Source organism: Lycorma delicatula, chromosome 5 (genome assembly GCF_047948215.1).
Source record: "Lycorma delicatula isolate Av1 chromosome 5, ASM4794821v1, whole genome shotgun sequence".
Taxonomy (NCBI): Eukaryota; Metazoa; Arthropoda; class Insecta; order Hemiptera; family Fulgoridae; genus Lycorma; species Lycorma delicatula.
In genome coordinates this window covers 12044285-12067191 of record NC_134459.1, presented here as the reverse complement: position 1 = coordinate 12067191, position 22907 = coordinate 12044285, and the positions used below count along the sequence as shown (strand labels likewise).

Sequence of the window (22907 nt, the reverse complement as noted above, 5' to 3'; positions counted from 1 at the left end):
CATTAAGTGAGAAGTATAAAACTATTTATTAATAAAAGACTTAAATAACTATAACAAAACTTTAATAAAACTTAAATTTAACTATAAAATTTACTTGCTTTAAAAATTTTATTCCTATAATGTAGCTCAATTGGCTACTACCACACACAATACAAATATGGGGAGATGGGTGAGGGTTTTAATTTGGGGAGCAAAGCTTAGATAACTTTAGCATCTAGAAGAAAAACAATTTGTTGTAGCACATATTTAAGCGAAATTAATGAGCAGTCCCTCAATAAAGATATCCTAATCTTCCAAGGAACGGCGAGTGGAATAAATGCCCACAACCTATGGGGGTATAGCTGTAAGATCACATTTTGCAGTCGATAGTGGATGGATTGACCTTTTTTTTACTATCCGATCATTTGTTTTATTCTTATTCCCACCATTCCTAAGATATTTTATGGGTTTTGACTATACTTCCAGTGGGTCTGCTCAAGAATCGGGGAAACCTACAGAGATACTGTTTTTCTTTATATTGCTGAGTTTTGATGGATGTTCCCATGCTCTGTTTCAGCCTTAGGTCTGTAGGCTTTGATTATGGTTCCTATAAGAATCTTTTAATTAAAGATCCTATAATAGCTGTACAAAAAGCCCAACCTGAAGCTAATTGAGCCAAGCCAGAATACACACATACAACTAATTCAATTCAGATGTTTATCAGCTGATTTTCAATAAAAAAAAAATGATTTATCAGCAATAAAAAACTCTTATCATTCTTAGAAACCAGTGTTATATCTTACAAGTCACCAGATTGAAAAAGTTTTATACCACATTAAACCTTGTTCTTTTCTCCAATAGTGTTATAAATTGAGATTTATTTATGAAAAACCTAAAATTATGTAAAAAAGCTATTCTTCACCCGTTTCTCTGGTAGTGCAACTTTAATGTTTCATAACTTTGTTAACAGATTGTGTAAAGAAGTGGTGTTTAAGTATGTTAAAGAACAAAATTTTATGTCATTTAGGTTCTTCTGATTCGAGTTTTAATAAAGATACTCTTTACAAATTAATGCTATTTTGGTTCTCAGTAAAGTCAGCAACTTTTTTCACTGAACTGTTTTTTTGGCAAAACTGTCACAGTGTGTACTTATTCTTATAATCTCAATAAACAAATGATAGGAAAAACGGTAGTGAAGTAAAGAAAATTGATATCAATCTTGATCATGTGTTAAGTAAAATTGCTTCACATAGGTGTAAAACAAAATATCAATTTTGCAATTGTCTGTACAGATCTCTATTGAAGTAACTGTTCTTTTTTAACACATTAGATGTCATTACTATGGCTAGTTTTAATGGAAAATCTCCTTTGTTATTGAAACTATGATAAAATATACATACCATAACTATTAAAATATAGTTCAAAGAAAACAAATTACCTAGCCTTACTAAGCACTAAAATAGCAATTTAAAAAAATAACTATTCTATTGAAACCAACCATTAGACAAATTAAAACAGATAAAAAACTGTTCTTATACTTATTGTAACTTTCTTAAGAATAAGGTTTACCAGGGAAACAGGGAATTTTAAAGTAACTGTCACCAATGTTAAAAAACGTTTTTATAAGTTTTATTTTTGAAAATTAAAACCACACTACATGTCATTAATGGTTCACATACCAATTTTCTTTAACTGCATTTCCATTGACACGGAAAAGTTCCATGTCAGGCATCCACAAGTTTTCAATGAAACCAGAGTAGTTGTTTATTTTTTCCACAGAACTGCCACTGCATCAAATGATCTGCTGGTTATAACTACTCCACAATTTGCACTTTATGCAGATGGAATTGTAACTCCTGGTGGAATATTTGTTGAAAAGTTGTTTGGCTGAGGCACAAAGCTGATGTGTATTTACAAGCAGAATGTTGATAGCTTCCTGTAAATGAAGCCTGAACAACTTTATTCTCTGGGATTCACTGAGTTTGTGGAGCTCCTAACAGATTATTCTTTAAAGATAAACCTATCTCCTCAAAATTATCAACTCATGTTTTTACCCCATGACACAATGGAACATGATCATGACATCCTAAATTGTAGTAACATCAAAATTCCCTGCAAGCTCAACTATTACTGTTTTCTGTAATATGCCTTCACAACAAGCACATGTTGTGAATCAGTCCACTGATCCATTGTAACTAAATTACAAAGTTGTCTCTACCTCAATAGCACAGTCATGAAATCCTGCCACTTTTACATGGCTCTGCCACTATGTGTTTGGAAATTTCTCATTTTCCTGGTCTACCTGAATAATCTCTAAAGTTTGGAATATTGTAATTCAACTAACACAAAAGTAAGAAAAAGCATGATACTTTTTATTGATAATTAATTATATATCATTTCTACTGAATTTTATAAAATAAATCCCAATGCTTAATAATAAATCAGAAAGGAACAAAAATGTCACGACACTTAATTTTTTCTATCAAGAAGTCATTAGATAAAACTCTTTGAGACAAACTTTTCCTTTTGTGACGAATATTATATTTCATTTATTCCAAAAATAATAGGTCAATGCCCAAATCACAATTTCTTTATGTTTGGTAAACTTTGAAATGTAAAAAATGCTAAGCCTGATTTAGATACTACAGTTATTGTTTTTCTATCTATTCTCTACATATCAAATTATACAGGGCTTAATTAAAGAAAAATACTTTATATTATGATGATGAAGTGATAAAAAATTCAACAACATTTCTAGGTTTCAAACCCAGGATCAGTTGAACAAGATGATCAGCATTCTGATCATTTCATTGACTGGTGATCAGTTAAGTATTATTAATTTTACAGATTACTGGTCCTTGTTCCCTTCAAAGTACTCTCCTCTCCTATTCAAACACTTTCCCAGTAGTGTTTCCACTTCATGAAACAGTCCTGGATAGTTTCATTTGAAATAGCCTTTAAGGTACGTGACGAATTTGCTTTAATGTCATCAATAGTCTCAAAATGGTGTTGAACTTTTGTCTCAATGTCATAGCCGTAAACCCAACTTTCATCTCCTATTATAATCCTTTGCATGAATATTTCATCGTCATTGACTTGTTCAAGAAGTTGCCGACAAATATTCACTTGTTTTTCTTTCTGCAGTCATCAAACGAGGAACAAAATTTGCTGCAACTTTATGCATGTTCAATTTTTCAGTCAAAATGTCATGGTATGATCCAATCAAGATGCTAACCTCTTCTGCAAGTTCTCTGACAGATAATTGGCAATTTACATGCAACAGATCACTGATTTTCTGTATCTGGTAGTCATCAGTTGAAGGCGAAGCCCTTCCTGGTCAAAAGTCATCTTCAATGGACTGACGACCACTTTTAATGAAAACCATTTGTAACATTACATAGAACCCAGACCATCTTTTCCGTAACCTTGTTTCAAAAGTTGAAACGTTTCTGTGAAAGTTTTCTCCAGGTTCATGCAAAATTTTACATTTTATTGTTGCTCCCAAAAAACTACATATTACAAAAATCGCTACTAACACATTGCACTCAAATAACAATAACATGAAAATTAAATGAGATATCAACAGTCCAAGAACATATGGTTACAGAGGAGGTTATGCAGAATGCAATGCTGCTAACCGTAAGTCACTAAATTTCTCCGTTGGTGCATAATTAAAAATGTTCAGTTATTTTCTGAACAGACCTCATATGCAAAGTTAATTAGAATATTTTGAATTTTATTTTATTTTTTTATATATAAAAAAAGAACAAATCAGGATTAATTACACAATTATTTAGGAACTCAAAGATGAATATTACAGATTAATCTCAAAACAACTGAAAATTCATCTATCATTAATTATAAAAATCAATTTCTTTCATGCCTAATTCAAGAATGTTATTAAAAAAGGTTTATAAAAAAAAACTGTTGAAAAAAGTTTATCAGATTGCTGAACTTTTTATTAAGAAATATATCTAAAATGTTTTAGATATAACACAAAAATTTAATATTTAAAATAAAATTATGATTTCATTATTTAAAATGATACTTAAATTAAATATCTTATTTTAATAATAAAATGAGATTAATCTACAAAAGTACCAACTTAATTTTTAAGGTTAATGAAAAAATTCATACTTAATTTCTATTAAATGTGAAAAGCATGCAAATAAGCAAATCAAATAAAAAGTTATTAACTAACTGATGGTTGCAAAGTTGATAAAATCCTCTTGCAGAAAGATGGTTCTTGACTTAATTCTAGTAATAAACTAAGAAGAGCAGTTATTGAACTTTTATTTTCTAGCTCTGTAGAATCATTGAAGTTAAAAGAGGATAACAACATCTGAAATGGAAAAGAAATGTTCATTAAATCCACGCAGTACACAAATAATATTAATAAATTAATAGCGCAAACATTCTTGACAGTCAGATTGACATACTGTTATTGATTTATGAAAGTAAAGGATTATCCAATCCAATCATAGAATTTTTTTCTGCTAGGCTGCTTTTAAAAGCATTTTTAAAGTAAATTCCATTTTAAGGTATTCCCTTATTGATTCAAATCTTGTTTTAAATGTGTTAGTTTTTTCATGGAACTTTTTTAAAGTTGTTGAATGCAAAGTCCCCATTAATTACAGACTAACTGGACAAAGTTACAAAATACAGGAACTGTAAAAAAAAAAACGAGATAAAAATTGATAAGAAATTTATGATGATCTTAGAAATTTCACTTAATTTTTTTTTAGTGAAAAGAAAATAGTTCTTTTTTTTAAGTATAACTTCTAATAATTTAAAGTTCTCATTAATGTAAACTAAAATAATCTATTGAATAGAGTTAAGAAATAGTGAATGAGCTGATGTTTCATCTCAAAACAACTTGAATAAAATCACATTACTTTGTATTAAAATCTGAGAAGCTATTACTATACTGAAACTTTGGTCAACTATGTCCTACTAATTCTATGGATTTTGCACTGTTCTAAGATTTTATGGACACTTGAAAGGTTTTTTAATAATATAATCAAATTAAAAAAAGGCAGTTTCTTAGTTTAAATGTCAAGTCTTACTCTTTAAAAAACGAACCAATTTTGATGATTCTTTTTTGTAGTTTTTAGAGGAAGTTCCAGTAATCCTTTTGTAAATTGTGTTTTCCAAATAGTTTAAGTAGAAAATTTTTTAAATAAAAAATATATTATTTATATAAATGACTTAAGATATTTTATTTATCTTTACTGGATAGCATTAGATTGTAGTGATATATAGCTTAATGTTATACATTATGATCAAAGTCATTCTGATTTTAAAGTACATCCATACAAAAGCTCAATAAAATTAGAATAGAACAGGTAAAAAATAACAACCAGCAGCAATTTCTTTACATCATTATTTTGCATCCTTAACTTAAAAAACATGTTTCTTGCAAATGGCTTTTCTTCAGACAACCCTTATTTAAATAAAAATCACGCTGAAAAAAAAGTTATTATTTCTTCAAGTTTGACTTTTTGGGTGTGCCTGACATTAAGAAATAGCAGTTGATGGCGGTTTTTGATTTACAGTACTTTTTAAAAGTTGAAATTTAAAAATTTATGGAAATATTTTTTTTTTAGTTACGGTACAGATTTTTTGAAGTGTAGGTTTCCTTTTTAAAGATTATTTTATGGTTCTAAATAATTTCAGTGGTTTATATGGCATCAACAGTTCAGTTCTATGTTGGTAAGTAATTTTATATTAAATTAAATATTATAAAAAACATTGCTAGAATACTTGAAAAAAACTAGTCTCAGTAGAAAATTAATTAATTTATTTATGTTGGTTGGAGCAAGCTTAAATATAAGAATCTTTCACATGGTACTCCATTCATTAGGATGTGTGATAATCTCAATACTTTTGGGTACTGCTGAAGTAACGACAATATTTCTTGTATACAATAAAAAGAAAAGTGATTTAACATTGTAATAGTATTTATTCATACTTTTTAATAAAACTTTTAAGTGATGAATTCTTAAACTAGCAACAAATGTATTTACAGTACAATCTTAGACAGTTACAATAATCTTAATAATTATCATTGTTAAAATAACAGTAAACAATTCATCCAATATTTAGAATTTTGCAGAAACAACCAACTCTCCTCACTGTTAATTTTTTATAGAAATATTTATTCACATAGGAATAGTAATTATTTTAAGAAAGAAAATAAGTGCAAATATTGAGAAATTACTTTTCTTAAATACATTCCACATTTTACAATTTTGATAAAAAGAGATTATCTTGAATATCTCAATCCACTAGGTTTCTGTAAAACTATTAAAATTTAGTACTTACTGATAAATCTTTCTCAAGGAGATTAATAACTGATAAATGGTTCTGATTTCCACTTCTTCTACTTTCAATCATAACAGTACAAATAAGTTGTAAAGCGTTTTGATTAAGTAGAGGGTTTATTCCATGTAATGTAAGTGATAATTTTACTATCGGTTCAAATAATTTATTCTTATCAGGTACATCTAATAATACAATGCATCGAACAAATTCTAATAATAAAGCTGTACATTCACTTATTTCAATTACATATTCTAGTTTACTTTCAAGCAATCTCAGTAAATTTTCTGTATCGACTGAATAACTGCAACAAATAGTAATTACTGATATAGTTATTTTCCTAAAATAATGAATTAAATGTAATTTAATGAATTAATGTAATGAATTAAAATTATTTAAACCTAAGCTCAAGAGAACCCACATCTCTGACTGAATAAGAAATCAAAACACCAGTGTTTCCAGATTTTTCCTTTAACTATCAGCATCACCGATTGTGCACAAATTAATAAAATATTGTGTTACTTAAGTAACTTTTGTTTTATGTCTTGTTTTTTAGTGTTAATAAAAAAAAAACTGCACTCAACAATAATCTGTCTCCTCAACTGACATTTTTATGTATAACAAATGAAACGTATGGACATTTATAAACAAACATTTATAAATAAACCATTAACTGTTGACAACTATCACTACACACACCTAACTGCATGTCTCTACAGCTACCTCAATTAAAAGCAGTGTAATAATTTTATGTAAAATTTAAATTTAAAAGCCATAATAACAAAGAGTATTAAATTTATTCTCTTATGTTACTAAGTAACTTAAGGCTGACGTTCAATTAGTCACTTTTCGTTATGAGAAATGCAAATTCTGACTGAGACTTAAACCCAAAGCTTATTGGATGAAATGCAGATATGTTGCCATTCTTCTATCAAGAGCCTTAATCAGTTCTTCATTGATGATAAATAATAAAAACTCTTCTACACATATACAATAATAAAAATATAAACCATAACTAAGGTAGAACTAAACATATAGCTTGCAAAAAACATATCCTTATAGATAAACATTGAATTAAATAAATTAAGTTACACAGTAATAAAAAAAGTAATGGGTACAATTACTCACAAGAAAAACAAAGGTATTAGAATGTCATCAGTGTATATATATATATAAATTATGTTACATGAGGGCGAGTCAAAAATTATCCACACTTTTCATTTACAACTTATTTACACAAAGGTAGGGGTTTAGCATATACATAATTTTTCTATATAATCCACCCTTGTCAAGGCACTTGATCTAGCGGTCCAGAAGCTTGCATATTCCCTCCAAGCAGAAGGTTTTTGGTTGATCGCAAAACCACTTTTGCACCGCTTACGTACATCTAAGTCTATGGAAAATCAATGACCTTACAAAGCATCCTTGAGCAGCCCAAACAGATGAAAGTCAGAGGGAGTAAGATTTGGGCTGTAGGGTAGGTGTTCCAGTACCTCAAAATTCAACTTATTATTGGATTTTTTTTTTGTTGGTTTTTTCTAGGCGAAAAAAGCTTTGAGTTACCATCACCTGAACACAATATATGTGTTTTAAAAAATTAAATAATAATTCACAATTAAAAATTAAATAAAAACAAAAACATCTTTAAAAACAATTGAAATACATATTAAAATGAGAAAATCTATAGTGTATGCTAAGATTAAAATAAAAACATGAAAATATATCATGCTATATATCTCTGATTAAGATAATAAAATTACCATTTGCGTTACCGTAAATGGCAAAAATAGCTGAAATACAGTAATTCAAATATTGGAATATAAACAGATGGCCCTAAGGAATCGTAAAACCTACGATAACTTCATTTCATTATCCGCTAGAATAGTTCATATCACATGTTTCACGGCTTGATCAGGATACTGAGAGGTTGAAAATTTAGAATGTTTATATAATTACAATTTATTGATTTAAAATGTTCATAATTACAACCCGACAAATTAATAATAATAACAATAATGATGATAATAATAATAAGTGACAATTAATGAACACAAGTATTAATACAGTAACCACAATAATAATCAGGATAATAGTAGTAAACAATAATAATATTACATGTCAATAATAACAAATCAAATAATTGATATATTAGTACATGACATATTACATAAAACAGTAAATATTACATAAAAACAGAGCGTACTCAACAAAGAATAACAATCAAAATATTACACATCAACACAAATATTAATATAGTAATTACAACTACAATAATAATTAGGATAATAGTAGTAAACGATAATATTACGTGTTAATAACAACAAAACAAACAATTAGTATATGACATAAAACATAGCATAATCAAAACAGTTAGCATGACATAAAAACAGAGCATAATCAACAAAGAATAACAATTAAAATCATTAGTAAATAATAAATACAGATTAAACACAAGACAGAGTTAAAGATAAATAATTGTTCGGAATTTATTCCAGGTAGATAAATAGAAAACTAGAATTCAGACCCATTAACAAAAGAGACTGCTAGTCTTAACCCTTTCTAACAACTAGTCCTGCATTAACAAACAATTGTATAGTGTTCACTTGCAAATACCTTTGCCATCTACCCTAACAGTTTATGAATGAAGTCTGTTGGATTATTTCTTTCACATATACACATATAGTTTTACTGTAACTCACCAGTAGTATTTCTTGTTTACTGGCATTACTTGTGGCGTCATCTTACTCGTATCACTGGATTCAGGACTCTCCTCGCTGGACTGATGTCTCGCACTCTCATCTCACAGACTCACATCTGACTCTCCTTACTGGATCGTCGTCGTAATGTGTCGTTGGACTGGTTCGCAGAACTCCGAGCCCACACAACTCGCAGCCTCCTCCCAGAACTGCCCTTGCAGGACTGACGTCATAACGCCTCACAGACTGGTTCTAATAGAACTCCTCTTAAGTTGGTCTTACTGGGCTATTTACACTGCTAGCCTCTTAACCTGCGGACCAGACCCAACTCGTAGTATGAGAACAGTCGACCGAGGCTTTTGTTCCCATGAATTTCAAACCTGGTCTCTTCTCACCATACAACAGATGTTCATTGTGTGACATCATGCAGTATAACAAAAGACAATTGTAAAACGGACCTATTCTTTACAAAAAGGATTCTTCTTTTCCCTTTCTGGATTCCTCCAATTATTATACTTTATATTACTTTCATGATAATTGGTAGGAATCAATGGATTCCTACCAATCCAGCAGGCCTGAGTAATGTCAGGCCTGCTATACTGGTCTTGTTACACTATGTTAGCTCCTAGTTTAAATTTGTGACACAATACCACATAAGATACAATCCACAAGGATGTGGTGCACTGTTAGTTGGCAGTCACAGCAAGCACAAACTGGTGCATCTGTTTGAGTTCATGAGTGAAGCCCCATTCACAAACAGATAAACCTCCTCCTGATGGTTAGTTCTGCATAGGAGCTCCACGGTGAAACACTGTTCTTAATTGGGTGAAGTTTATTGTTAGTAGTAGCATCCCACTCACTTTCCCACTTATCATGAACCACCCTCTTCAGGCAACAGACAAGATCATTAGAAGCAACGCAACTGGTAAAAGGAGGCTGAAAACAAGCCTCTTTTGCCACACTATCTGTACACACATTGCCTGAAATTCCTGCACGGCTGGGGATCCAGCAGAAGCTCACTGTTGTAAACTGAATCTACAAATTAAACACTTAATCTCACAAAGAAAAGGATGTCTGGAGTATACATCACTAATTGCTCATGGACACTCATGGAATCTGAGCAAACATGAACAAGTTAAAATTTTGAGCTAAACAAATGTAAGGCCTTATTAATGACATACAGTTCTGCAATGAAAATACTGGTGATTCTGCAAAGGCCAAATATGTATGTTCTGTTGTCAACCACAAAACCACAACCAACAGAATTAACATATCTAGAGCAGTCCGTATAAACTGTAATATCAGGATTGATGCTATTTAAAATACAATAAAATCTGTTTTGCAAGATAACCAGATTTGTGTTCTTTTTATTGTACTGACAAAGATAAAGCAGTAATTAAAGAGAGCCATGGAGGGTAATAACATGGAGCAACAGTAATGACTTTATGGAAGCCGAGCTCGTTGTGGATGATTTGACAGGCAGAACCACGTCTGATGTTCAAAGATTCTACCTAATCGATGTTAACTCACCTGCTTGCCAGAACAATCTGTAGAGCTTGCTGAAACTTGTCCATGGGGAAGGTTGAAGGATGTCCTGCTCCCTCTTCATGCATCATACTCATCCGCACTTTTAAACTTTTCGATCCATAAAAAACACTTTTACGTGACAAAGCACTGTCCTCATATTGTAATAAAAGTCTGCAATGAATTTTATCCCCTTGTTCACACCCTTCAACCAGAGAAATCGGATCCTGTTCGTTGTTCCTCCTCAATGCAAACTGCTAGCTAAGTGAACATGTTTACACTGTAATAGCCAGATGGCAAGTGACACAATCAAGATCAAGTTTTGCACATATGACTGCAGTTGCACCAACTTTAAGCACTCATGCGCAGTACACTACCTTTAAGGTGTGTTAAGGCAAAAGTGTAAATAATTTTGACTCGCCTTCAGAGTATGCCTACAACAAATAACAGTTAACTGTTCGAATATGTAAAATAAAAATACGATGGAAAAATGTGATTAAGTATTTTTCAAGAATAATCACCACACAGTTGTATTCACAAGTTGTTAAGAACAAACTCAATCAAATCTTACATAAATAAATCACAATAAAACAGTAACAATAATTTTTTTTACCTAGGGTACTTCAGCAGAACAGTCTTAAAATTACTACTCTCTTTAATATCCTTGAAAAAATCAACAAGATGTCTCATTGTATTTACACTTCCACATTCAAAAGCTTCACGTATCCTTTTAAATGTCCATGTCACACAGGCAAGTATTTCACTATCTGACACTTCACCTGTGATCTCTTCTAATATAATTAACATTTTATAAGCCTAAAAGTTATAAATATAAATGAATTATGTTAAAACAATTACAAAATGACAATATTTTGTTAAATTATTAAACATCAGTAAAACTATTGTGACAAATGTTCTACATACAAATAAAATTTAAGTAAAAATGTTTCATTCACAAATTTGCATAATCACAATTATAAATTCAAAGAATTTTATGGAAATTATTTCATGCAATACCTATAACATTATATCTCTGAATATATGAATTGCTGCTCGAGAACCTTCTCCATCTCTTTCTTGTGAGGAATATAATAAAAACTGTTTTCTCCATTATCATTCCTTTCACATTAAAAACTTCTAACACAATGAAAATAAGATATTTACATCTACAATCTGGTTAAAAAGGGCTGTGCCCATTTTATGATCCGATTATATAGCCCACAGCCCTTTTTAAAAGGATGATCTCTACAAATTTTACTAAGTAGCTGTAAATCCAGGATTTTCATAAGCATGTACATGATCCTCCTCTTAAAGGACAATGTGGAATAGACAGACTGATTAAAAATATTAATTTTTATCATTAATACAAAAAGTAAAATTACAATTTTTTATTATAAAAAAATTGAATAGTTTTTCTTTCATTAAGAATGGATTTAAATACATTAACAAAAGTTAATATATATATGTTTAATCTCAAGAAATAAATTATTAAAAAAGTCCAAAATCTATATTTTTCCCTGTTGCTAAGAAAAATGTATAATAAATCAATACTTATGTATATGGATGAAGTTGTTTTCCTCGCAACAGAACTTCACATGCTGGAGCTTATGATCAATAATCTAACAAGCTACTGTCAAAAATAGTATTTAAAGATTACATCTAGAACAATTACAGATAATATTCTAAAGGTGAATAAATAGAATAAACTGAAATGGCAGAAATACTCTACGAAATCAGTTGAAATAGCGAGTAGTTATATTTAAGATTTACATGTACAGCAGTTTTATCATTTTCTAAGCACCATTCAGACAAAATAATGGCAAAAAATTCACAGTAAATAGTGTATGGAATCATTTTATCATTAAGGATAAGGTTCCTATCACAGGCAAATGAAAAATCTTTAATTTATTAAGTGGATTGATTAGTGGATTTGAGGTGTAAGTGGAAGAATATAAGAGTTCAGACAAATTAAGGCAAATCCAGTGATTTTTTTTTTTAAATAAATGTATTTTTTATGCCAGAAGCACTAACTAATATACTGCATCTTGAAATTAGAGCTGATTTATTACAAATATATTTCTGAAAATTAAACTCAAACTAAAGTTTAACATGAGAATTAAAAGTTTTTAACAGACCAGAACATAGATTACTGAGGTAAGAGAACTTGAAAGAAGTTCTACCTTGCTATAAATACCTTGCTTTGTTCTACCTTTGCCACAAATTGAACCCAGGAACTTCAGTTTAGCAGTGTCATGCTACTTACTGATCCATTGTGACAGTCATTATCATTAACTCATATGTATACAGCTGAAGTTGCAATAATGCAATGTAATTTGTTTTGCATCATTACATGAAATAATATTTCTTTCCTTTGTTTATGTAGCCTGTTTTAATAACAATCTTTCATATTATTAAGTAATAGAAAAAACATTTTCATTGGTAATAAGTATTTTGTTATTATTCACTAAATTTAATCATTTTATGCTTCTTTTGAGATGATCTATCAATAATTTATATAAGAATAAACTCTGATGTAAAATATTATTTTAACTGATTATTAGGTACTCAAAAATACATCATCAATTATTTATTGTTTGTATCAAGACAGAAAAAATTAATGGTTTGTTTTTGCAACTTCAGCAGTAATGAATTCAGATTTGACATGTTTATTCATCACATAAACATATTGCAGTCTTACACTGATCTTCTGAATAAAACCTTTGGCAAATATGGTATTTTTGTTCACCACCTTTCAGTAGACGAACACATGATACCATACTTTGGTCACCATTCTTGTAAAATGTTTATGAAAGGAATACCTGTACACTTTAGCTACAAGGTGTGGTGTTAATGTTCTTCACAAGGATACATTTTCAAATTTTCTCTTTTTCAAACAAAGAAGCAGAAGTGTATTCTAACCTCTGTTTAGATCCTTCAGTTGTTCAAAATTGATTGCGCATTGGAAGATTCTCGTTCTTTGTGTAAGGAACCTCGTGGGATGTATGATTATCAATTTGATACCACCAATTCAATTTTTATTACATAATGGAACAACTCTCCTGTTACCCTAATTACAAATTTTCAGTCCATTGAACCTCTGAATATCAAAAAGTATTCTAAGGTAAAAAAAAAAGAATCAAATCTAACACCCACATCTCATCAATCAATACAATCGCTATATGGGTGGGGTTGATTCACTGGGCAATGGTGTCAGCAACTATCTACAACCAACTATATGCAACTAATAATGAAAGGAAAAAATAGTGGTGGCCTTTGAATTCAAACTTTCTTGATGTTGCTTTAGTAAGAAAATTCGTGAATGCTTTATCAGTACATCCACAAAGAACAAGTCATGCAACTCAAATTTCAATGACTTGTAGTTATCATATATTATTATCATTAAAGGCAAATAACATGGAAGAAATTACTATTCCACAAATGCAGAGACTTGGATGATCAACACTGTTTTTAACTGCAACAACTCAATGACTTTCAGTTGACAAGCATGATCCTGAATAAAAATGTAAATAACAGAAGAATCTGTTGCCGACAATGTAAAAGTACAATGGGGTATTTTTGTGTAATAAGAGTGAAGTTGGGCTTCACGCAAAATGTTTTATTGATTACCAAAAATAAACTTGTTATATTCATTGTATACTGAAACAAATTGTAAAAATTTATTTATATTGTATCATAATTTCTGTTCTGTTTAGTTTTTATTTAGATTCGTAAAAATATTAAACTAAATCGGTTTGTGTTAATTTGGACCCCCTTTCCGGTTGAAGTTGCATTTTCATATTTCATAAGTCGATAAATAAACAAATCTGCAGGTCAAAAATCATAAGCATATATAAACCTAAGAAATCATTTTACAACCAGTGCATCACAGCATAGAAAATATGGGTTAAAATATCACTAGTTTTTCAGTAAGCTTCTGAAATTATGAGAAATTCAAAATGAAAATACAAGTACACATATAAAACACAATCAGTTGACTAAAAAAAAAAAACTTGCAAAAATGGCAAAATGTTTTTAATTTTGATTACAAAGTAGCCAATAATACACATACTACTGTAATAAAAGTCTGTACACTATAAAAAAAATCTGTAATGTGCATGTTACATGTTAGTAACATTTAAAACTAACATCCTGTAGAAGCTAATATCAGCTGAACTATCAATTAACATACTCGAAGACATCAAAAAGAGATGAGAAGTCTTTACACCATGATCATTCTTATGAATTGATAGAAAGAACTATACTAAAAATCCCTTTCTATTAAAAATTTATTACCATTCAGAAGTAAGGTTAAGAAGGGATACATACCTGAACTCTAATATCGAGTATATCTTTAGCATGATTTAAAATTGATCTGATAAATTCTTTAATATCAATAACTCTTCGTAATACATAAACAGCAGGTAAATTTTTATAACAAACATTTATTAAGACGCCAAGCGATAATGAAACTAATTCACTGCTCTTATCATTATCCTTAATCCATTTCGTCAGTACTGATATTAGTAATGGTAAATGGCTATCTTGCCACAATATTTTAACACCATATGTAAATTCCTGTAAGAGATAATGAATTATGTAATTTTGTTGCTTCACAACAGTATATAAATTCAATTCTACCTTTTTAAAAACTATAAAAACCCACAGATTATTGTTCAGTTATTAACTGAACAATAACATTTAATGCAAATCAACAGATTAATGAATTACAATTAAATAGAATTCTTTTCAGTATATTTTTAAAATAGTAACAACACAGACGTGACTCATAACTTCAGAGTTACAGTTTACACTCCTGCGAGTGTACCCATTGTTTGGCTATTTCCTAAAACAATGTTTTTAATTTTATTTAATATGAGAGACATTCAATAATTAATGAGACAAACTGATGTAGAGAAAAAACAGTTCATTCAATGACAATTAAACTTTTTGAAGGTCAAGCTGGCAACCTTGGGAACACATTTACTCAGCTGTTCGATCATAATTAATCTAAACATAACCTTTTTTGTTGATTATAGAATGTCAGCTCCGCTTGAAATGTGTACATTGGAAGAGCAATGTTCAGTGATAAGATTTTTGCTAACAGGCGTGAAACCAGCGGAAATTTACTCAAGAATGTTGAAACAGTATGGTGAAAAGGTGTTTAAACTGAAGTAACATGTATAAGTGGGTATAAGTAACATGTAGGTAACAGTTTAATTTGAGCAGAACAAATGTGACTGATTTCCATCGCTCAGGAAGACCAGTTGAAGTTTTAACTACCTGTGCTGCAAAACCACATAAAATATCTTATTTGTGAAGACAGGCAAGTCAAAGGTTCCCAAATTGCTAGTTTGTGTAGTATTAATATTGGAACCATACATTCAATCATTCATGACATACTGAATTATCGCAAAACATGTTCGAGATGGGTTCCAAGATAATTGACTCAAGCCCATAAAGACATCAGGATTCGCATTTGTTCTGGGCTCAACAAACAGTTTGAAACAGAAGGAATGACTTTCTATGTAAGAAACATGGATACACAACTTCAAACCCAAATCCAAATGGCAAAGTCTTGAGTGAAAAAAATCTGGATTTGCCCACAAAAAAAAAATTCAAAACTTATGTGTCAGCCGGTAAAGTGATGTTGACAGTCTTCTGGGACTCACAAAGCCCAATTTTTTGTGAATATTTAGAAGAAAAATGTACCATGAACAATGAGTACCATGAAAAGTGAGACCCACAATAAGGTGAAAACATCAGAATGCTCACTCAAAAGGTGGGATTCTCTTTCATAAAAACGCGCACCTACACATTGTTTAGAGAACAAGAGAAACACTCGAGAAGTTGAGTTGGGAGGTGTTGCAACATCCTCCTTACAGCCCAGACCTCACCCTGTCTATTTTCATTTGTTTGGGCCGCTGAAATACTTTTTACATGGCAAGAAGTTTGATGATAATGAAGCAGTCAAAAAAGTGGTACACAAATAGTTCAAACAGCAAGGTAAAGGACTTCTACTTTGTGGGAATCAGAAAGCTCACAGAATGGTAGGACAAGTGTCTAAATGTTGCTAAAGATTAAATTCAAAAGAAATGTAAAGTTCACTGTCATTGAATATATATGATTTTTTTCTACATCAATGTCTCATTAATTATTGAACATCCCTCATCATATTTTCTTTTTAATTTTTTCTAGGAATATTTTTAATGGTAAGTGCTTGTGAACTTCATTATGGATTAAGAAGTTGTTCAAGTTTTGAAAAAAATACGAATAATGAAAACATCTTAAAAATTCCCCGGGGGTATTCCATTTTAATTCAAAAAATGATCAGTGCATCACTATTTTTGATTTTGATGATATTTGGTAAATAATAACTACCAACCTTGTCAAGGCCAAAAAATATATTTTTATATTTAAAAAAATTTTTTTTCTTGAGAAATAGACTATTTTCTAACTCGCCGATAGGTAAAAACAGGCAGTTTCATCACTTTTTCCATGAGCTGTATGTAGCATTCTTATTTTACATCATACAGAGGTCAAAAAGAGCTTTTTGGAAAGAGTAAAGATGGAATTTCATCTTAGTTTACTCACAATTTATTTTGTTACATAACCAAATCTTATAACATTTACTGAAATTACATTTAAAAATTGTTGTTTTTTCAAATTTTGGGCCCAAAATAAATAATAAAGGGCTTAATCTAACAGGTCTGTTTTTTACCTTTTAACTCTTAGGTACTAGTAGTACTTTTAAAAGAAAAATTGGAGTGTTACCAAGAATCCTTCATTAAAAAAAGTGGTTGCCAAATTGTTAGATTTTGAAAATGTCTCGTTTTTGGGGCCCAAAAACCACATGTGGGACAGGTGGCAAAATTCTGAAATTTTTACAGCAATATGTACTTTTTATGTACTTTAAAACGTGTACTTCAAAGGGGTTGACGAGTAATGAAGCTATCAAAACCGTTAAAAACCATCAGAGGAGTCATCAGAAAAATAAAAAAAATTGTTTAACTTGTGGTTAGTGTTTTTACTTTATTTATAATTTGCTTTTGGAAGCAGAAGAACGCTGTGTAGTATGATCCAACTGCTTGTTAATAAACTTAAAATATTAATTTTTTCCTGGATTAATGTAACTGTTTTCATTTTATCCTTTAATTTAATAATTAATTCTTCATATTCCCTACCTAAATCAATATAATTTTGTGGTACTAAACTGGTTTCTTCTGTAGAAATATTTAAATCAAAGGAATCGTTACTGGCAACTGATTAGGCTACTTTCACAACTTTAGTTTTTAAAATTGGTTTCTTTGCGATGCTCGATAATTTTTTAACCTTAACAGGTGGAAATGCCAGTTGCTGAACAAGCTTTATGCACTGACTCGACTATAACACATTGAGCCTCAAATATATCTTGACATTCCGGTTTGATCACCTTGTGGTTTTTGTATTTTGTACAGTGCTCTGCCTGGAATTAATTTTAAACTTGGATTGCTTGATGAAAGTCTCAAAGATATTTCTTAAGCAGTTTAGTGTGACAGCTAAATGGGTCAGAACAACTCTTCCCATTAATATGAAAATATTTATCTAAATATTCAATTTTATAAAAAGTACAGATATTTTTTGTTTCGGTACGTCCACTTCTTAAAGATATCAATGTTATTTGCTGTTCAGTAAACTCTTAACATATTGTGTAACACTGAAGATTTATTGTAAGTCAATTTGTGACATACTGTTTCAGTGTGAATGCCAATTGAACACTTCATAATTTGTTTTTTATAATGCAAGGGTTCTTACAATAACAATACAGTTATTATAAATTATGAAACTACCAACTGGACGTCACTTCGTCTTATCCCAGTTTCTCTACAGGTAAAATAAGAATTTCTCTAATTAATAAAATTTAAAAAAAAGTTATCACATAAAAGAGAAGTTAACGGCTAATAAAATTACTTTATAAACAAGTGTACATACCTGACCACAGTATTAACACTAGCAACAATACAACATATCACATTAAAATCAAAACAGTAACTGAGCCTTCTACAATGTTTACATTCGGATTAGGCAAACATTCATGTCCATGCATTCACTTTCGTGTTTAAACTTGAGTGTGTGTGTATGAGTCATAGTCATACTTTAAGTAACAAACTATCTAGAATATAAGCTATCTCATAATAGACATATCAAAATATTATGTATAGTAGGCCTAAATAATTATTTGCAAAAATATATGCTGTGAATGTTTTGGATATATTGTTCATGGTTAGAAGGAACAGTGTTTTTAGCGGCTTTGATGGCTTCATTACTTGTCAACCCCTTTGAGTAAAAAAATAATTTTACATGGTTTTAAAGTACATAAAAAGCACTTACTGGTGTAAAAATTTAAGATTTTTGCCAACTGTCCCACATGAGGATTTTGGGCCCCAAAAATGAGACACTTTCAAACTTTTACAATCTGCCAGCCATTTTTTATTTTTATTTTTCTTTTAATGATACACTCAGTAACAGTTCAGTTTTTCTTTTTTAAGTAGAACTAATACCTAAGATTTAAAAGGTAACAAACAGACCTGTTTAATTAAGCCTTTCATTATTTATTTTGGGCCCAAAATTTGAGAAAACAACAACAATTTGTAAATGTAATTCCAGTAAACATTATAAGATTTGGTTCCATCTTTACTCTTTCCAAAAAGCACTTTCTAACCTCTGTATGATGTAAAATAAGAATGCTACAGCTCTTGGAAAAAGTGATGAAAATGGCTGTTTTTACCTATTGGCGAGTTAGAAAATAGCCTATTACTCAAGAAAATATTTTTTTTAAATATAAAAAAATATTTTTTGGCCACTACAAGTTGGGGTAGTTATCATATACCAAACATAATGAAAATCAAAAATAATAATGCAATAAAATTTTTGAAAATTTATTAAATTAAAATGCAATAACCTCCCGCTCAAGATATGCTGTGATCAGGTAATGCATATTGACCAGAATCAGGGAACTAGTATTGCCAAATGTATAGAACAAAACACCTTTATCATGTAACACCTTTATACATGTTATAGTAAGATTTATTGTTTCTAGTACTTTGTTAACCAGAGTACATTATTATTATTATGTATCCTCCATGTGTACAGATTACATGGAGTAATACTCGATGTAATCTTGTGTAATACTCCATAAGATAGACTTATGGAGTTATTATCCACAAGTATAATACTCCTCCATCTGTGGATTCACAGATTACTTTCAATCAAGACAGAATATAAACTGTTTGTGATTCAATTCTGCAACTGCAAAAACAAATAAATAAAATGCATATAAATTTTGTAATATTTAAGTACACTAAAATGAACAAGGGATAGCACAACAGTATGGTAATTTTGAACAAATTTATTTTTTAGTATTTATTAATCACAATTAAGTAAAATAAATTGCTATATTATTCACCTTTTCATTTATTTACAAAAATATACATTTATTATAGTATTTACACTAATTTTATAATACATAATCCAGAAAAATTAGAATACTTTAATCTATGTCCCCAGTGTTTTTAAGTTGATCCCTGACTTTAGAATTACATTTCAGGTTCTAAAATATGCTGAGATTATGATATATAAAACTGAATATTTGCATAAAAATTTACTGGTACAAGTTAAAAAAAATAAACAACATAACTTGCATAAATACTTTAACAATTGCTTATTAGAAAAAAAATATGGTTAGTCTTCTTTTTACCTGCAACAATCTTAGTACTTTTAACTGTTTATCATGAATTAAATGACCGCTTAGAAGTTGTGTAAGTATAGGAGCAAATTTATATTTATGTACAAGTGCTGGTTGAGCAGATGGATTTTTACATGCCTCTTCAAGAACACTTACAGCACACCACATGAGTCCTGTTCTTGAATCCAATGTAGACATAAGATCATACAAACTAACATAAAATTCTGCCCCGTCTGCATTATTAGGATCAAATATATTTCTATCTGATGTTGTACTTAAAATCTGTAAACAAGATATTAAAAAAAAACATAAATAAATTAATCCATAGATTAAAATTTTCAATCTGTTGTTAAGACATAGTTCATTACAAAGTAGATACAAAATATTAACAAAAGTATAGATGTTCTGTTTATAGATACAACTAAAATAATTTATGAGTTGTATGGAAATTAAAATGATATTGCTAAATGCATATCTAAAAGAACTACAATGAAATTGTAAACTGTACAGTAAGAGTCTAGCAGATATCATTTCTTCCGTTCAAAAAACAATCATTCTGTAATACAAATAAAACTGTTTTTAACAAAATGATACTGATATCAAAAAAAGGTACGACACTACACTTATATTATTAAAATCTATTATTAATTTAGAACTTTGTTAAAAAAAATTACAAATATATGTAATAGACAATAGATATACAATAATAGATAACAAACTATGTTTAAGCGTTCCATATAATAAGAAAAAAATAGAAATCTTTTTACAAAACTCTTATCGGCCCGATTTCATTTATTAAACAATGAAATTGGGCCAGTAAGATTTTTGTAACAAATTTTTATATTTTTTCCTTATTATATGGAACAATTAAACAACTCCCAGGATGTTTGGTCCATACTGTAAGGTCCATCTGAAGTCCAATGTCCATTAACTATTTAGTCCATATTCCAATTTCGTTCATCATACTTATGTCCACTCCAGGTAATGTGCATTTACCCATTTACCATATTGTCCAGTAGAAGACCTTTAAATAAAGTTCATTGCATATTTGTCTAGTCCATTTACAGAGATAAATAAAAAAAAGGAGAAATATAATTTTTTAAATTTATTTATTGTGTACGTATCCTAGAAATAATTATGACATTATCTATTAATTAGTTGTACAGATTTCATTCATCAATCAATTCTGCAGCGTTCACCTTTAGTCTATATGCAACGGTCCTCAGGTAAGTTGTCATTATGTTGTTCGTCCTTATATTGTTGATATCGTGCACAACTTTAGCAATGTGCATTTGGTTGCTAAATATGTTTAGTTCACAGGTGGGTCTGTGGCCTCCTAGCAGCTGGGTGATATCTTGCAGATTTTGTTGCTCTTCATCTATCATTATATCTATGAGTCTCCATAGGGAGGGTTGGTGAACTATCATCAGCTTCTGAGATTTATTATGCCATCCCTTGACGGCACTGTTTGTTCTTCTCTGGCCACTTATCACAAGGTCATACACATTCCAGATTTTGACAGGGAATCTTGCATTTTCAGCGCTTCATCGGCCTTGAACTCGTCTTCCTCTTACACATACCCCCTCGACATATTCCACCAGACCGACCAGATCCTCTGACATTATTTCAACAATATCATCAAAGACATCAAGGGCATCTTCCATGGCAACAAATGGTAATCCCAGCAGCAATGAAATTTGCTCCTCTATTTCACTCCCTATGGTGTTATATTCTACCGCTAATCCCACTGACTGAATTTGACAACAGATCGATTGAGACCAATGGAGTAAGCAACCCTTTGTTGGTATTTGGAAAAATTTGCATTATATTTGCCACCTTAAAAACCATTATGATAGTTCTAGGATGTATATGGATATTTACTTCTCAAGCTGTACCCACATTGAAGTTTTTGCATTTAATGCTCTGATTTATAGCTGATTTTATGGAATACAAGATTGGAAAATGATGTACGCAACATAATATGCAGTAATTTTTAATTTAATATGCAGAAAATGGAGGACATGTATCGACTGCTGTACGAATGTGTTGTGAGTACAGCTTGAGAAGTGCACATTCGTACAGCAGTCGATACATGTCATCCATTTTCTACATATTATGTTGCGTACATCATTTACCAATCTTGTATTCCATAAAATCAGCTATAAATCGGAGCATTAAATGCAAAAACTTCAATTTTTGTACAATTATTTCACTGTGAAGGGAAGAAACATCAGCTCTAATACTTATACTTAACATAGTTTTAGAAAGCCTATTTATGAATTAAGTCTGATGTCCTCTTCATTTATTTTTTATAAAAGATCGGAAGTGCAGGATTTTTCAAAATGTATAATTTTTTATGCCTTACATCTCAAATGGAGAAGATAATAAAAATTCAGAAATTATTTGGTTTGAAGCCCATAGGAGTGGAATAAGCAGTAAAAATTACAACACTGATATTCAGCTGATAAGTATAATACTATAATTACAATCTGCCTGAAAAATTATAAAACAGGAGTACCATTTCTTCTTTTAGGAGCTAAATCTTGTACTTAACAAACAATTAAAATTCCATGAATTATATTTTTGTTTAGCAATAGGGTAAAATTAATTTGATAAAAGTTCCTGCATTGTTAAAAAATAATTTAGGCCAAAGTTAACTGATAAGA

General features: G+C 30.1%; 1 protein-coding gene across 1 annotated transcript in view; it reads right to left on the bottom strand.

Moving 5' to 3' along the window:
- LOC142324723 (uncharacterized) overlaps nt 1–22907 on the bottom strand; it is a 79943-nt gene that overhangs the window by 40103 nt on the left and 16933 nt on the right. Inside the window, exons 3-7 of the mRNA XM_075365641.1 lie at nt 20254–20523; nt 14847–15095; nt 11134–11336; nt 6304–6604; nt 4181–4321 (exon numbers count right to left, since the gene is read on the bottom strand). Of these exons, the coding sequence (XP_075221756.1) occupies nt 4181–4321; nt 6304–6604; nt 11134–11336; nt 14847–15095; nt 20254–20523 (1164 nt within the window). The remainder of the gene's footprint in view (nt 1–4180; nt 4322–6303; nt 6605–11133; nt 11337–14846; nt 15096–20253; nt 20524–22907) is intronic.